The sequence below is a fragment of the Oculina patagonica genome, chromosome 5, assembly GCF_052425735.1.
Source record: "Oculina patagonica isolate OP01 chromosome 5, crgOcupat, whole genome shotgun sequence".
NCBI classification, from domain to species: domain Eukaryota; kingdom Metazoa; phylum Cnidaria; class Anthozoa; order Scleractinia; family Oculinidae; genus Oculina; species Oculina patagonica.
Window position 1 is genome coordinate 858,594 of NC_135762.1, and position 16,743 is coordinate 875,336.

The 16,743-nt window shown below is 39.4% G+C and overlaps 1 protein-coding gene and 1 pseudogene across 3 annotated transcripts in view; both read right to left on the reverse strand.

Moving 5' to 3' along the window:
• Positions 1-16,743, reverse strand: part of LOC144654609 (voltage-dependent calcium channel subunit alpha-2/delta-1-like) — a 37,306-nt gene that overhangs the window by 8,364 nt on the left and 12,199 nt on the right. For 2 of the 3 annotated variants that reach the window (XM_078514800.1, XM_078514798.1), the window contains exons 15-30: positions 16,362-16,411; positions 15,280-15,366; positions 14,637-14,684; positions 13,103-13,180; positions 12,660-12,734; positions 11,152-11,208; positions 9,967-10,026; positions 9,061-9,132; positions 8,011-8,075; positions 6,493-6,560; positions 6,105-6,156; positions 5,797-5,906; positions 5,001-5,088; positions 4,453-4,515; positions 4,186-4,313; positions 273-362 (exon numbers count right to left, since the gene is read on the reverse strand). In XM_078514800.1, the coding sequence (XP_078370926.1) occupies positions 273-362; positions 4,186-4,313; positions 4,453-4,515; positions 5,001-5,088; positions 5,797-5,906; positions 6,105-6,156; positions 6,493-6,560; positions 8,011-8,075; positions 9,061-9,132; positions 9,967-10,026; positions 11,152-11,208; positions 12,660-12,734; positions 13,103-13,180; positions 14,637-14,684; positions 15,280-15,366; positions 16,362-16,411 (1,191 nt within the window). The remainder of the gene's footprint in view (positions 1-272; positions 363-4,185; positions 4,314-4,452; positions 4,516-5,000; positions 5,089-5,796; positions 5,907-6,104; positions 6,157-6,492; positions 6,561-8,010; positions 8,076-9,060; positions 9,133-9,966; positions 10,027-11,151; positions 11,209-12,659; positions 12,735-13,102; positions 13,181-14,636; positions 14,685-15,279; positions 15,367-16,361; positions 16,412-16,743) is intronic. The other variant, XM_078514799.1, reaches the window with a different exon arrangement.
• On the reverse strand, positions 11,896-12,014 carry LOC144655737 (5S ribosomal RNA; annotated as a pseudogene).

Consider the following 16,743-nt stretch of genomic DNA (forward strand, 5'->3'; position numbering starts at 1 on the left):
AAACTTAAACATTTTTTTAATGAATATTACAAAGTTAGTAGATTGTGACCATATGTTAGCTCTGAGGAGACGATAAGTACAAATTTAGGAACTGATACACGAAGATTTGTAAAATGAGAATTTTCTCATTAAAAAGGATTAACGCGTAGAAATACTTGTAAACAAAACTCTAAACATTTTCCAAACAATACTTGTAAATCGGAAATGGGTTACCGGCTTTTTGCAGCGTGTGACAAACATTGTTTAGGGGAAAGTAGTTGTCTATTACTCACCTGCAGCAACAACTTGTTTTTTGTCGTTTTTGTAAACAACAGGAGAACTTGCAGTGTTTACAGTAGTCTCATTCACCCCGGGTTGGTAACCTGAAGAACAAAATGTTAATCAGTTTTCTGTTTGTCGAAAAACTTAAGTAACAACTTCCGACCAATCACATCAAATGCTATAATGCAATAAGCGAATCACAACTCCAATCTAAACTATGGAACTTGGTTCGAGAATTTTAAAAATGGACCTGTAACCAGGTGGTTGATTCATTAAGAAATAAAAACGTTACTCTGGTTAAAAATTTTGTAGTAAAATGTTCGTAAAATATCTACAATGTCCCAACGTTTCGGCTTAAACTAAAGCCTTCATCAGGGGAAAGTGATAAGTGAATACAAAAAGCACGGTTTTATATAATATGCAAATCGAGAGCTAATGTTTGTCCCTAAAGGCTAAATTTAGAAATTCGTGCGGTAAATGCATGCCGTCATCGCGGTTTAGCGGATTATTGCAAGTGTTAATTTCCCAAGCCTCCAGAATACGTCTTTTGCGCCAATTTGTGCTTGTACGTAAGATCTTTGACGATTCCCACGAGATGGTGTGGCCAGAATGAAAACAATGTTCCGCTAAAGCTGACTTGTGTGAGTGTTTGTTTTCAACTGCTTTTTGATGCTCTTTGAGTCGGGTGGAAAATTTTCGTTTCGTTTCTCCGATGTAGCTTTTGTCACAAACTTGGCAGGGAATTGAATAAATTGCGCCACGAGTCTGATCTTTTGGCAATGGATCTTTCGGTTTTGGAAACAAATTGCCGATGGTTTGGTGTGGTTTTAAAGCGACTTTGATATTATAATTGCTTAAAATTCGCTTGATTGGTTCCGTAGTACCCTTGATGTACGGCAGAATGCAGAAACCTTTTTTGTCATCCGGTGCAGTTGCAGGCGTTTGTTGAGAAGGTCGTTTCGGTTTGCTTACATCAATCACAAAGCGCTTAGGGTAGCCATTCGCCCTGAGTGCCGCGGTCACATGTTGCATTTCCTTTGACTGTTGATCAACAGAAGATGGAATAGTTTTTGCACGATCAGTCAAAGACTTGACCACAGCCCTTTTGTGAGCAGCCGGATGGTGGGAGTCAAACGAGAGATATCTTTCTGTGTGTGTCGGTTTGCGATAGACTTTAGTGGAGAGTTGGCCATCGTCTTGTCGACAGACAGTGACGTCCAGAAAGGATATTTTCCGTTCTGTTTCTCTTTCAACCGTAAATTGGATAGATGGCTCGATACTGTTCAAATGATTCTGTAAGGTTAGCACCAGGTTGGATTTAACAGCGGCACATACATCATCTACATATCGTTTCCAAAAACACGGCTGGGAAAGGGAGGTGGATAGTGCTCGTTTTTCAAGGTCCTCCATGACCAGATTTGCCATAACAGCTGACACTGGAGAGCCCATGGCGGTTCCGAAGATCTGTTGGTAGTGATTGTTGTTGTACTTGAAGTTTGTTGTCGACAAACAAAAATCCAACAGATCGACAATGTCACTAACAGGTATGGTGGATCTATCCTGCAAGGTGACATCATTGGAAAGCAAATCTTTAGCAACTTGAATGGCGAGTTCCACCGGAATGGATGTAAATAAAGAAACAACGTCAAACGACACCAGCTCTTCATCTTCTTTGAGTGAGACATTTTTCATCTGTTCACAAAATTCCACACTGTTCTTGACCGTGAAATCTGTGTTGCCCATCAGAGGACTCAGGATCTGCGCCAAATGTTTCGATAACATGTAAGTTGGAGAGTCTATGAACGAAACAATAGGTCTTAAGCCTGGTTTCCCCTTAAGACCTATTGTTTCGTTCATAGACTCTCCAACTTACATGTTATCGAAACATTTGGCGCAGATCCTGAGTCCTCTGATGGGCAACACAGATTTCACGGTCAAGAACAGTGTGGAATTTTGTGAACAGATGAAAAATGTCTCACTCAAAGAAGATGAAGAGCTGGTGTCGTTTGACGTTGTTTCTTTATTTACATCCATTCCGGTGGAACTCGCCATTCAAGTTGCTAAAGATTTGCTTTCCAATGATGTCACCTTGCAGGATAGATCCACCATACCTGTTAGTGACATTGTCGATCTGTTGGATTTTTGTTTGTCGACAACAAACTTCAAGTACAACAACAATCACTACCAACAGATCTTCGGAACCGCCATGGGCTCTCCAGTGTCAGCTGTTATGGCAAATCTGGTCATGGAGGACCTTGAAAAACGAGCACTATCCACCTCCCTTTCCCAGCCGTGTTTTTGGAAACGATATGTAGATGATGTATGTGCCGCTGTTAAATCCAACCTGGTGCTAACCTTACAGAATCATTTGAACAGTATCGAGCCATCTATCCAATTTACGGTTGAAAGAGAAACAGAACGGAAAATATCCTTTCTGGACGTCACTGTCTGTCGACAAGACGATGGCCAACTCTCCACTAAAGTCTATCGCAAACCGACACACACAGAAAGATATCTCTCGTTTGACTCCCACCATCCGGCTGCTCACAAAAGGGCTGTGGTCAAGTCTTTGACTGATCGTGCAAAAACTATTCCATCTTCTGTTGATCAACAGTCAAAGGAAATGCAACATGTGACCGCGGCACTCAGGGCGAATGGCTACCCTAAGCGCTTTGTGATTGATGTAAGCAAACCGAAACGACCTTCTCAACAAACGCCTGCAACTGCACCGGATGACAAAAAAGGTTTCTGCATTCTGCCGTACATCAAGGGTACTACGGAACCAATCAAGCGAATTTTAAGCAATTATAATATCAAAGTCGCTTTAAAACCACACCAAACCATCGGCAATTTGTTTCCAAAACCGAAAGATCCATTGCCAAAAGATCAGACTCGTGGCGCAATTTATTCAATTCCCTGCCAAGTTTGTGACAAAAGCTACATCGGAGAAACGAAACGAAAATTTTCCACCCGACTCAAAGAGCATCAAAAAGCAGTTGAAAACAAACACTCACACAAGTCAGCTTTAGCGGAACATTGTTTTCATTCTGGCCACACCATCTCGTGGGAATCGTCAAAGATCTTACGTACAAGCACAAATTGGCGCAAAAGACGTATTCTGGAGGCTTGGGAAATTAACACTTGCAATAATCCGCTAAACCGCGATGACGGCATGCATTTACCGCACGAATTTCTAAATTTAGCCTTTAGGGACAAACATTAGCTCTCGATTTGCATATTATATAAGAACGTGCTTTTTGTATTCACTTATCACTTTCCCCTGATGAAGGCTTTAGTTTAAGCCGAAACGTTGGGACATTGTAGATATTTTACGAACATTTTACTACAAAATTTTTAACCAGAGTAACGTTTTTATTTCTTAATGAATTGGTTCGAGAAATCGAGAGTTTCGAATAAACTAGTTATGCAACGCTTTCGAGTGGTATACTATGGAATATCCCACGAGTCACTTGTATTTTCTCGGTATACACACGAGCCTTTAGGCGAGTGTGTATAACAAGAAAATACAAGTGACAAGTGGGATATTCCATAGTATACCACGAGAAAGTGTTGTGTAACTATTTTATACCATGCCATAGAAAATACGCTTACTAAATTTCGTCGAAAATACAATCGCAGCGCACGATGGGAAGGTTGGGTTTAATACCGTCGAATATACAACGGCTTTCCTGTATTCTGATTGGCTGTATTTTCTATGGCATGGTATAAAAAAGGAGAGCCAGAGAAATCGGGATTTTACTCTATATTTAATTTTTCTCTACTGATTTTTTTTTTTTTTCATTTGGCAGGCGGCTGCAACGATTTACTAACTAGTACATCAAGTGTGGTGAACCTTCACGCCATCAAAGATCAAAGATGAGTTATCAAGCAAATGAGTACTTGCTAGACCAGTACTTGTCTTACCTTCACTCCTGTACGGTGTAGAGAAAACAATGATTTCTTTTCCCCCAGTTCCCTTGTTAGCATACTGAGCAGCTTGGGTATAAAACTGTTCCTTGATATAATCCCGTTCCGTAAATGGCGATTCTGACCTGGGAGAAAAAGATTATCAACTTCAACTTCAACCTTTATTTATTAGTTTAAAACAATAATTACAAGAGTTCTGCCGCCTGCAAACAGCAGGTACTAATCGAGGCGGGCGGCAATTTACCAAATGATTTTCATACTTACTCTGTATTCAGCAATCTCATGATGCCTCCGTGTGTTCCAACAAAAACACTTTGAATTTTATTCCTGTGGGTAAAGCAGAAATTATAGTGTTAGTTATAAATGCCAACGACAATCCAGTTAAATTCAACAAAAATCACAAAGCATTAAATGCAGTTAAATGCAAGTTAACGGACTTGACAACAAAGCAAGTTAAGAACAAAGAGCGCCCTTGTCCCTTGCCAGGCAGCGGTGTTCGTGGTATGCCCATGTGCCAGGGCTCCATGTGGCCAGGACTGAGACATGCTGGAAGCCATTAAAGTGATAGCGTTTACAGTGAGCGTTTTGTGTGGGTGCCCTGGGAGCCCGTCTTTAAGGCTGCTCCCCTCTTCCCTCTCTATGACGGGTGCCTGTCTCCCCTTCCGCATTGGGGCTCATGGCTGGGTTGCCAGGATTTTCCAGCCACGGGTGCAGTCTCTATCTAGGAGCTGGCAGCCAATAGTGGAAGCTCCTTGATGTCTCAGATGCAGTTGTAAAAAATACTTATTGTTCAAGGTTAAATAATAACTTACTTTATATTCTCATTTGCATCCCAGCTCTCGGCTACCTTCTGAGTTACATTTGCATCAAAAAGCAAACGTTTTAGCTTTTTTTCATCACCTGATGCAAAAACAAACAAATACAATGAGGGCCAAAGTTCACTTTCTCTTCCTGGTGATCAACTTATAGAAGTCTAGCCTGTGCGTGACCTGTGTGGGAGTAATCAGTCTGTGACGTTTGTCTCTTAATGGTTGGATAAAAAAAGGATTATTTGATTAAAGGGACTATGTCACGGGGATTTTACAGATTTTTGGTCTAAACTGTTCTGAAATAAGTGCTAGGCAACTTTAACCATGAAAAACATTGTCTTTGAACATTTCACTGAAGATATAACCTTTATTTGGGGATAGAAATATCAATTTTTTTTAAAGCGCGCGGAAACAACTTGAAAACGTTGGCTAACGTTTTCAAATTGCAATCCATTTCCATCCAAGATATCCCCAGCCAAACGCGCTTTTAAACAGTTTTAGTGCTCTTAAATAGCAATTGTTAACGGAAACGAACCATTATTTTTAAGTTTTCTACGACACAAATAGAAATTTTGGCTGTTCAAAAATCTGGCACGTACCACTTCTGAGAAAGATTGTGTGACACAACGCTTCTGAGAAACATTGTGTGATACCCAAAGGATGGCAAAGGAAATAATAATAATAATAATAATAATAATAATAATAATAATAATAATAATAATAATAATAATAATAATAATAATAATAATAATAATAATAATAATAATAATAATAATAAGATACAGTAATAATAACATACAGTGTTGAACGCGATCCTGGTCGTTGATGATGTCTGTAGAATTCGCATAAGCAGGTTCGTATACCGGTGTTTCGTTTATAGCTGCCACTGGGGTATCTGGACAGATTTTCCTAACAGGAAAAAAAATCAATTATTGAAACTGAACAATAAATCAGCTGTGATACATTTCATATTGAGCAAAGGGAAAAAAGCTCCCATAACTGCCATAGGTGTATAAATCACAAACGTTCATGGTAAAATCAACATCTGATATGCACTTCATTCCTAAACTGCTTTAAAAACCACAATCTTTTAACAATATAACTCACCAAGGAGCAACTATCACATCTTCGTTGTTCTTAGAGTATAAGAACTCTATATCTATAAAAGGCAAAACGAACAGATTAACTTCAGGCACCCGTTTCTTGAAATCGTTGGAAACTATTGCGTGCTCGCAAAGCCATTTTTAAATATCTGTATCTGGAGACGTGTATAGGCCTAAAACTTTGTATGAAAGGAATTTCTGTTCATAAAACAGCTCTGTAATCATAAGGGGTTTGGGATTTTGCTATGGCTTTCCAGGTGCAAAAACTTTTCGGGACCTTCGAGAGACGGGCCCCACTTCACCATCTGGTGAAAGCAGGCAAACGGAAAAGAAAAAACATCGACAACAATGAAACAAAAGACAGTGAAATTTGAGGTAACAAATAAACGTACTGTTTATAGCTGTGAATCCAGTGGCATCCAGCGAGTACACACCAAGTTCTGGGATGGCAATGGCAGCACTATAACCACACAAATTCAAATCAAATGAATGATTAGTTTTCATCTCTATAAGAGCGGTTTTCACCTGAGTGTAGAAAGTAAATTGCGTTTGCTTTGATTTTGCATTACTACGCTTAGTGATTGGCTTAAAACTCTCGCGCCACTTTCTTAGCCAATCAGGAGTAAAACCAAAACCAATCGTGACTCGCTCGCGCACGTTTTCCCGCGCTTCGTGCCAGTTTCGTACTTGCTTCGAGTTTTGATTGGTTCACTGGATTGTCTGTGTCGTTTGTGATTGGCCAGACTGATTACTTTGGTTTTGGTTTTACGACACTCAATTGAAAACTGCTCTAACAATACAAATTTAGGTTTCTGTCACATCTACTAATGGAACACTGTCACCAGCTTCACATCAAAAACTCAAGAGCCTTAAGACAAATGGAAACCTACAAATAGTGGTCCAGTTTTGTTAAAAGTTATTTTTGCCAGTGTACTGAAGCTATAAACAAGTGATATTATTGTGATGCCATCAGGAACTTTAGATCTCAACTTGAAAAATTCAGGCTGATTTTTTCAAGTTCTGCCCTTGTGGACCGGAAAAACCCTGACCTAAAAGTTATTATGGTTCCCTTCTCCCTTCAACAACAAGTTACTTTATATCTTTATCTTCGTGTACTAGGTGCATTTCATGTACGAGGAAGACCACTTCGCCAATTTAGTACCTTTTACCAAAAAGCAGAAAATCCCCATGACAGTGTCCCTTTAAGTTCCATGGCCCTCGGGAACAAAGGGTGCAGACCGCTTGTAATTACTTTGTATCTCAAAGTAATGAACCCTTTGCAGCTAACGATCACATGGTACAAAATAACACTTTGCTGAAGGACAAGCAATGCACCGGATCATCCAAAACAAAGCGACTTCAACAAGTCATGCTTGATTTTCCTTTGTTTTGAATTTCCCAGAGCGGAACTTGCCCTTCAGCATGGCGAATCTTGAACCATGTGACCATTAGGTACAAACGGCCCATTTATTTCACCAGTACCTGCCAAGCCTTTTCCAGATGTTTGGTTACTTGGATAGCAGTGCAAAGAACAGAGAGTTGAACAGGCTACTACCCAGCAAACTTTTAAACATGGTTTAAAAATAACGGTGTGCATGGCCGATGCTGACTTGCTTTGAAGTCCCGGCCCACTGGAAGAGCACACTTATGTGGAACCCTATTCCTTCTCCTACATCAAGTGTATGTGTACAGCACCCAAATGACGTAATATAATAATAACCACTTACGAACAGTGGTTAAACAATGTGTTCTCATGTAGCTGGTATCCAGAGGAAGGAGCTGTACCTATTTTAAGCCACACAATTAGGCTTTCAGTCTCCTGTATTTAAAGCTCGGTACATTTCCAGTGATTCTAGAGATGTTTTACAGGTATTTCATTACTTTAACGAAGAAAGAAGAACAACGCTTACCTGAAAGATGTGTTGACAATAGGACTGTAAAAGTAGTGGAATTTCTCACTGAAGCTTAATCTGTGCTGTAGAAATTAAAGACGGTATTGATTACAGACCCACCACTTACAGGCAGATAACCCTAATATATTTAATGTAACCTCCACTATGAACTCAGGTAAAACCAATGAAAATGCTGTGAATAAATTCACGGTAAACGCATGGCATTTTTAAAGGATTTTAATGGCATTTTCATGGGAAATCTTATGAGATTTTTCATGATATTTCACCCTGAAAAAAGCATTAAAAAGCCATTAAAAACTTCTTAATATTTCAAATTTCATGGCCCATGAAAACCCTGTGGGCAAATCCATGAAATACCCATGAAAACATCATGAAAATCAGGGGTTGCTTTTTTCAGTTCTTGCAGACGTACAAAACTGACATTGATCTGCAGGCAGCTTGGACAAGAATGTGCACCTATGGGTAGTGTTTTCCTCTCCTCGTTTACAGGCCTTTCTATTTAATCTATCACTGAATAGCCTGCGTTGCAGACGACCAAAACTCCAGTGGGGCTATACTGGGGTTTTATTCGTCTGCAACGCAGGCTATTACTGAACGGTCAGTTCTAACAAATACTACAACAAAGAGTTTCGTTTTTCATATCTGATTTTCTTGTTCAGGGTCATGTTTGGCCAAGATCTTCCTCCCTCATAATATAATAATTTTTCCCAAACAAACCAATAAACATAGCAGAACACCCTAAGCTGACATTTATAAAATGTTCTGACCACTACCATCTGCGAGTGCAAATTTGTCACTACTAAAAATGTGATTGTCTATTTACAAAAAGTTCGAGGAGTTAAAATTGGACCACAAACCCAGCTAGTGCCAAGAAGGGAAACAGAACTTAGGCCTTGTGATTTCAAGTCCAGACAATAACCACTAGCTAGGTCACACTGCTTCCTATTCAGAGAAGTATGGTATTTTTCAAATGGCTGTTGACAGCGTTACACAGTAGCAATAGCATGATGCAACCAGCAACTTTGAAGCATCGTACGGTGTACTTACTTTGTCTTCAGATAGTAAGCGGTTTGTAAATGTCATATTTCCAGTTGACCTGTCAATCATCTTAAGCATAAGCTGAAACACAAATTACAATAATTAATCCAAAATCTGACTGCACTTATGAGTATATAATTTATGATTATATAATTTTAAGATAATTAAATAGTATTATAAATTAATATAATTCAAATTATCGAGATGATATTAAAATTTCACCTCTTATAACCACTTACCGTAAATGATCTAATAAACGCCTGGGGCGTCTATTAAATTTTCGGGGTACCAGGGGAGGGGTTAAATAGATATGAGGCATTTATTAGAGATAGGCGTTTATTTCACTTTAACTGTAACAACGTTACAAGCTAATCTAACTAACTAATCTGCGCTGATAAAAAGCCTAGAGATGTCGTTCACAGTTCGATATCAACATTTTCATCTTCATCGAGGTCAACCATGTTGGCGTTGTTGGGCTCTTCAATGTCTGAGTGAAGCAAAAAACTAATTATATTGCGTGATTTTACTTTATGGAGCATTTCCTTGGTTTTTGAGGTGATTCTTACGTATTCTTGGAGGGGGCGTCTATTAGACAGGGCGTGTTTATTAGATGGGGCATCTAATACAAACTGTACACTTCAGGGTAGGCGTTCATTAGATACGAGATGTTTATTTGAATGTGGGCGTTTATTAGATCATTTACGGTAAACATTTTACAACCTCTTTATTCTTGAAAATGATGTCAGACACATTAAAGCCATGAGTGACATTACTTTTCATATTTCTTGTTAAATATTTTTAATAAGCAACTGATTTTTTGATCAATTTTAATATTGCAACCTTAGATACCCTACATATCATTCACTATTATTAACTTGATTTTTTATAACCTAGTGGAAGAAATTTAAACTATACCTTTTTAGCTTCATCGCCATTGTATTCCAGTTCATTCAGGGCAATGTTGGGAGGGTCTTTCTATTGGATAACGAAACCAAACAATAATTAGATAATCATTTAAGAGAGATACCAGAGAAACATTTCTCTTAAAATCTGCCAGTTAGTAAATTCCAAGCCTGGAAGTGACAGGTTACATATTAAACTGTTATTTTTATTAAGGATTAAAGTAATCCCATGCATATTAAAGCCTGGTTCACACTTGTGAGATAAGCACAAGCAATAGGGCAAGCATAACCCCAGGGGGAGTACTCCGGGATCCAAGTGACGGGGATGTGCGAAGGATTTTTTTGGGGTCGAAATTTTCGATTCCGGGATTTTTTTGGGTAGGAGAATTTGGTAGGTATTTTTTTGGGTGACTTGATTTAAATAGGGGATTTTTTTTGGGTATTAAATTAAACTTAAGTGCCTTGGCGTGGCCTTGGCAATTAAGGGGTAATTTGACAAGGGATTTTTTTGGGCGTTTTTTTTTTTTGGTCCAGGGATTTTTTTGGGTAATATCGGGAGACTTAGGGATTTTTTTGGGTCCTGAGTTTTGCCTCCATTCGATCATCCCCGTCACTTTGATCCCGGAGTACCCCCCCTGGGAGCATAACCACAAAAATGTTCATACTTGCGATAAGCACAAGCACAAGAGACATACACAAGTGCTGTCAGGGCGCAAAAAACGGTACTACCCAGTCATCCAGGACAAGTACATTTTGTTCTTGGTACTAAAGTTATCATTCTCGCTTGCCTGATGAGCAAGGCCCCAGGCAAGTCATCTGCTGACTAAATTCTACAAAAAAAGTAAACTGAGACAAGCATGCATTTGCCCAGGGCAAGCAAAATTTGAGAGCTGCTTGCCCATTTGGACAAGCTCAGGAGACTAGAGTTGTTACAGCTGGTGCAAGAGATCTAAAAGATTTTTCAGCAGTAGCCCTGCGCTACATGAATCACATGGGTCCACTGGTGCAACATCCCGAAAATGATCATTTGCTTTGTTCCTGCCACCCATCCACTTGAAAAAGTATTGAAGTTGTAGGGAGAAATTGGATCTTGACCATTCTTGGAGAAGGTTTTTTTTTTTTGGGGGGGGGGGGGGGGGGAGAGGAGAAAAAGGATTAACGCACAGCTACAGCAAATCCCACTACCTGGTACACTTACAACTTTTTTATCAGCCAATTTTGCTTCTTTTGGTGGCTCACAATATTTCGTTATCCACTTCAACAAAAGTCAACAAAAAAAGGAAAAAAAAATAACTGAAGCAAATAAAGTGAAATATACAGAAAAGCCAATTGAAAGTGTTTAATGATTAGGTGACAAGCTTGTATTAAGGGGTGACCTTATTCGGCCGAATGGCGGAATGATGGAACGGCACGGCGGAATGGCGGAATATCCTAAAACGCGGAATGACGGAATATCCTAAAACATGGAATGACGGAATATCCTAAAACGCGGAATGACGGAATATTCTAAAACGCGGAATTGTAAAACATTAAAAAAAGAAGCAACAACAGCAACCAAACAAACAAACAAAAGGAAAATTATAATTGCTAACTTTCTCAGACGGCGATAATAAGGCTAAGAATGTCGCTAAGAATGATTCAGGTATTAACTTGTGGATATTCCTTGCCGTGACAGAAAAGCCAACTTGTTTACAACGGCTGCTGGCAGTAGAAAGCAAGTAAACAGCAAATATACCCCATAAACGAAGGGTTCTCTATATATCTTCCTAATCCTTCGAAGGATACTCAAGTGATCGAGGGAGGATTACGTTTATATTTTACAGAGTTCTCGTCCCGCTCGAGACAATGAAACGTATAAAGCCGAAGTACGCTAACGAAACCGTTAGAAAGAAAACGAAAGGGCCCGAAATTAACTGAGTTTGTACTGAGATATTAAAAAAAAGGAAATCCACAACAAGGGGTTTCCAGATGGTCACCCATCCAAGTACTACCCAGCCCAACAGGGCTTAACTTTGGCGATCGGATGAGAACCGTTGCTTTCCATGTGGTATCAGAAAGAGCGCGTAAATCAGCTTATAACAGTCTTAGTCCAGTTAAATCATCGTTCAAAAGATCCGTTATAACCGGATATTTCTCTTCTTTATTTGCATGACTCTTGTAAGTCTTTGCTTCGTCTGGGACTGATACCACAAGGAAAGCACTGGTTCTCGTCTGATCGCCAAAGTTAAGCCCTGTTGAGCCGAATAGGGTCACCCGTATTAAGACTAGACAAAAATAGAATGTGAAGTAACATTAGACATGATTAGCAGGATTAACTTAAATGCGTGGCACTACAGGGGTTTAAACACATAATTATTAATTTGATGTTAGCAAATAAAAAGGCATGCAGAAACCTAGCAGTCACAATCTTGCATTCAAACTGCATGCATAAGGGTTATAATTATTACATTGTGTAGTTCCATAAATTATCCATACTTCCACTACAAAAGGGATTTTTCCTAAGACCCCCTACCCCTCTGGAAATTCCAATTAAGCTTCATACATTTCCTTTAAGTTTTTGGCCTTTGAGACCCCTCCCACCCCCAGGAATTTCCAATCCCTTCTGTGGGGGGAGTATGGACATTTTATGGAACCTTACATCCTTTTACACCAAGGGTAATTATTTGTATCACAGTCATTAAAAAATAATTTAAAAGATATTATTACCTCCTTATCAAGGCCTGGATGGAACAAAACAAAGCCATTGTTGTTGATTGCAAAGCCATAGCCATTAACACCAACCTGAGAGAAGCAGATTATGACAATAAACAGGCATGTAACAAGATGTGATCATAAATACTACAGTAAACATTGCCCAAACTAACACACACTGTTGTGACTGTTCTTTACTGTTTTAACAGACATTAATGTAAGAAGAAAAAGTCATTTTTCTAAAAACTCGATTGGCGTGTGGAACCTCTTTATATGTTGCATAGGGAGAAGCCAGCTAAAGTGAAGTTTACCTTAGTTTAAGACCCAGTGGCAAGTTTTACCTTATAAGTCAGAGCGGCAGATTTGTATGTGCTCAAAGATGGGGGGGGAGGGGTATGAAGACATTTTCTTCCTCCCCCACCCCCAAACCTTAAACAGGTTGTCCTGTGCATAAATACCTCACTGCTGGGGACTGCGCCTTCTAACTGCGGCAAGGCCACATCTGTTCCAACAACACCCAGTAGTTCTTTGTTACCCTAAGTTTTAAACATAATGAACATCATGTAATGTATATGAAATAATTCATATATGAACTGCGGATGGATATGAAAGTGATAAATGATCATCGCAGTGAATTTCCAATGAATTTTTTTTTTTTTTTCAGGCTTCTTTATTCCAATTGCTTAAATTGGAAATTCACTGCGATGATCATTTATCACTTTCATAATGAACATCGTTCCTGCAGGTCAGTCAAATTTGTCTACAGTCACCTCTCTCCAAAACGGACACCTTCGGGACCGGCTTCAATTGCCTGTTTTAGAGAGGTGTCTGTTTTACAGGGAGTTAATTAAGTTACGGTAAAATTACTAAAAACGGTAGGGGCAGGACCAACAGAAGGTGGCCGTCTTAAAGAGGTGTCCGTCTTATAGAGGTGTCCGTTAAGAGAGAGTTGACTGTATGTGTAATTAGCTGGGTAGCAAAAAAGGATCTTGGTTGCAACTGAGGCATGGGGATTAATAAATTTTTTTAGCTTCAGAAGCAAGATAAAATTTTAATTTTTTTTTTTAAACCGGCCTATGACTTCTGAAGCACATTTTTAAGTTGGTATGCAAAAATACATTTCAGTCTTTAAGTAGATTCTGAGGAAAATGAGTTAATTAAAAATTGCTTTCACAAGCCTGGTTACTCATGATGGCTTAAAACTGCAGTGTCGAAGAAAGCCCTGTACGATAGTCAAGGCCAAAGGATTTTTCTGTTAGGCTGGCGGCGGATTTTATCTATCACTTGAATTGCCTGATGGGCAAGTAACATTTTTGCATGACAGGCAGATGGAGATGAAGTAAGATGAAGGATCGCAGATGAAGTAAGGCCACTGAGACAAGCCTTGGCTTCACCTTGCCCAAAGGCCCTGGGGGGGGGGGGGGTACTCTGGCTTGTAAATAACGGGGATGATCGAATGGAGGCAAAACTCAGGACCCAAAAATATCCCTAAGTCTTCGAACATTAACCAAAAAAATCCCTGGACCAAAAATAACCCCCCAAAAAAATCCCTTGTCAAATTACCCCTAAATTGCCAGGAAGGGCAATAATATAACACAAAGAAAACCATAATAAATTGAACGCTCGTGTTTGTTTATTCATCATACCATAAATACGCCAAGGCCGCGCCAAGGCACTTTAGTTCGTTTTGAATACCCCAAAAAATCCCCTATTTAAATCAAGTCACCCAAAAAAATCCTTTGATCATCCCCGTCATTTACAAACCGGACTACCCCCCTGGGGCCCAAAGGGCAACCAAAGAATAGAGTAAACAGTCCTGTCAAGAACACAATACAGCTCTGACCTGGACTTGATTGATCCAGAGATTGATGCTTTAACCATTACATCAATATGCCTTCCATGTGGGTATCAGTAAAGGGAATCAAAATATTGAGCCTAATACTAACAGAACTACATGTAACAGCATCATGAAAGTGATACCATAATACTTACAGATGTATTAAACACTGGAGCAACAAGTGTATTCATTAAGCCAAGCCCCTGAACAAAAACAAAATGATAGAAATATTTTATACCAGCTGCAGTGAAGGTAAATCTTAATTTAGATTGTTAGCTGCACGGTTGGTAATTTAGTAAAAACAAAAATCCACAGCTTCCCAGACCCTTTTGCCAAGGTCTGAATGTATCATAAGATTAACCACCAACAGTAACTATGAAAGCATTATTACCATGTTATTAAATGCACACGACCTTGTTATTAGAACTTATATTGAGTGATTTTCAATTGAGTGTCGTAAAACCAAAGTTACCAAAGTTACCACACACTGGCCAATCACAAAGGACAGGCAATCCATAAAAACTTGAAGCAAATACACATAGCAGCACAAATCACAGAAAAATGTGTGTTGGTGACTTATTGGTTCTGGTTTTTCTTTTGATTGGCTAACAAAGTGGCACAAGTTTTTAAGCCAATCACAAAGCATAGCGAATGCAAAAGCAATGCAAATATGAATTATTTTGGACACTCAAATGAAAATCACTCTAATTTTGTTTGAAATTCAAACATCAAGGGAGCTTAGCAGTCTGAAATGGTCAACTGAAGACAAAATACAATAAAAGAATAAATGTATCTTACCAGCTGATCAAGGTAAATTGGTGTCCAGGAAGGATCAGGACCACCTGGGATAAAGCCTAGTGGTCGACTGAGCACTGACACATATGACTAATAAAGGAAGCAAAGAACATTCAATAACTTTTTTTTATTTAGAACTGTAAGTGGCGCTCATCAGGCCAAGTGCTAGGGTGCTTTTTAGTGGAGGGGGACAAGGACGCGGGAACCCCAGGAGAATAGGGGGCGGGAGGGGCACAGGAGGATGGAGAAGAGAGGGTGGGAAGTGGAATTCCCAGTGAGGCGGGACTTGGAGAAACTGAGAAAAATTATGCAATATTACGTAATATTTTTCAATTACGTAATGTTTTACCGGGAGTAAAAGGTATGGGAAGCGGGGGGTTCAAACCTCCTTTTCCCCCCTCCTTATTTTACTACAAACCTCTTTCAGGGTATCCCTGAGTATCATTTCCAAGCACTTTGTCAGGTTGTCCTAACGACAGCTCCATACATTTCCTAAAAGTTTTTGGCCTTTGAGACCCCACCCCAGTAAATTCCAATCCCTTCTGTGGGGGAGTATGAACATCTTCTAGAACCATGTACAATTTGCCAGGACCCATTTATACACCATCTTACCAAAAAAACCAAAAGACATCTGTTGGTGCACAGCTCTGACACTGGATCCCGAAATAAATACACTGACCACTAGGCCATAAAGCCTTTCTCGTGCCTCATTTATATTAACTGTAAGTTACTGTACAGCAATAGGGCACGTTCACTTTGTAAAACTCTTATAAATTTTTGAGGCAGTATGGTTATATTTTTAAAGATAAGATATGACTGCAGAGAAAATGGTTTAAACCCAGGAGTATCAGTAGTTTGTATAGTGTGATCGTCCAGCTGGTCAGAGTAGTTCTGAAAAGAACTGTTGTTGGTAATTGACGTTTCGACAACCTTAGCAAAGGCCATGTTCAGAGTCAAGTAAAGAAGACCTGCTCAGGTTGTCAAAATGTCAATCACCAACAACAGTTCTTTTTGGAACTACTCTCACCCAGACGATCATACTATATATATACGAACACAGATATGGCATTTCCAACAATACTTACGAGAACCTTTTCCCTGACATCTGAGATAGTTTGAATCTTAAACAAGCAACCTTAGAACAAAATCATATACAACTTGATTAACAGGACAGGAATTACCACTGATGAGGTTAACAAAAATTTCTGACCAAAACATAATTTTCACTGACCAGGGTGCAAAGAAACTGAAGTTTGAAGGGTAAGCTGTAGCCAGGATGTACCATCACAAAAGTCATTTTTACTAGCCTCCCCCCCCCCCCCAAAAAAAAAAAAAAATTCTCATATAAAGCAGGATGCTTATGATGCTTCACTTGCCCATCGGGCAAGGGAAGGATTAAGTCCACTTGCCCAACCACAAAATCCACAAGCCCCAGGCTAGCAGTCACCAACTTCTTTACATGCTAAC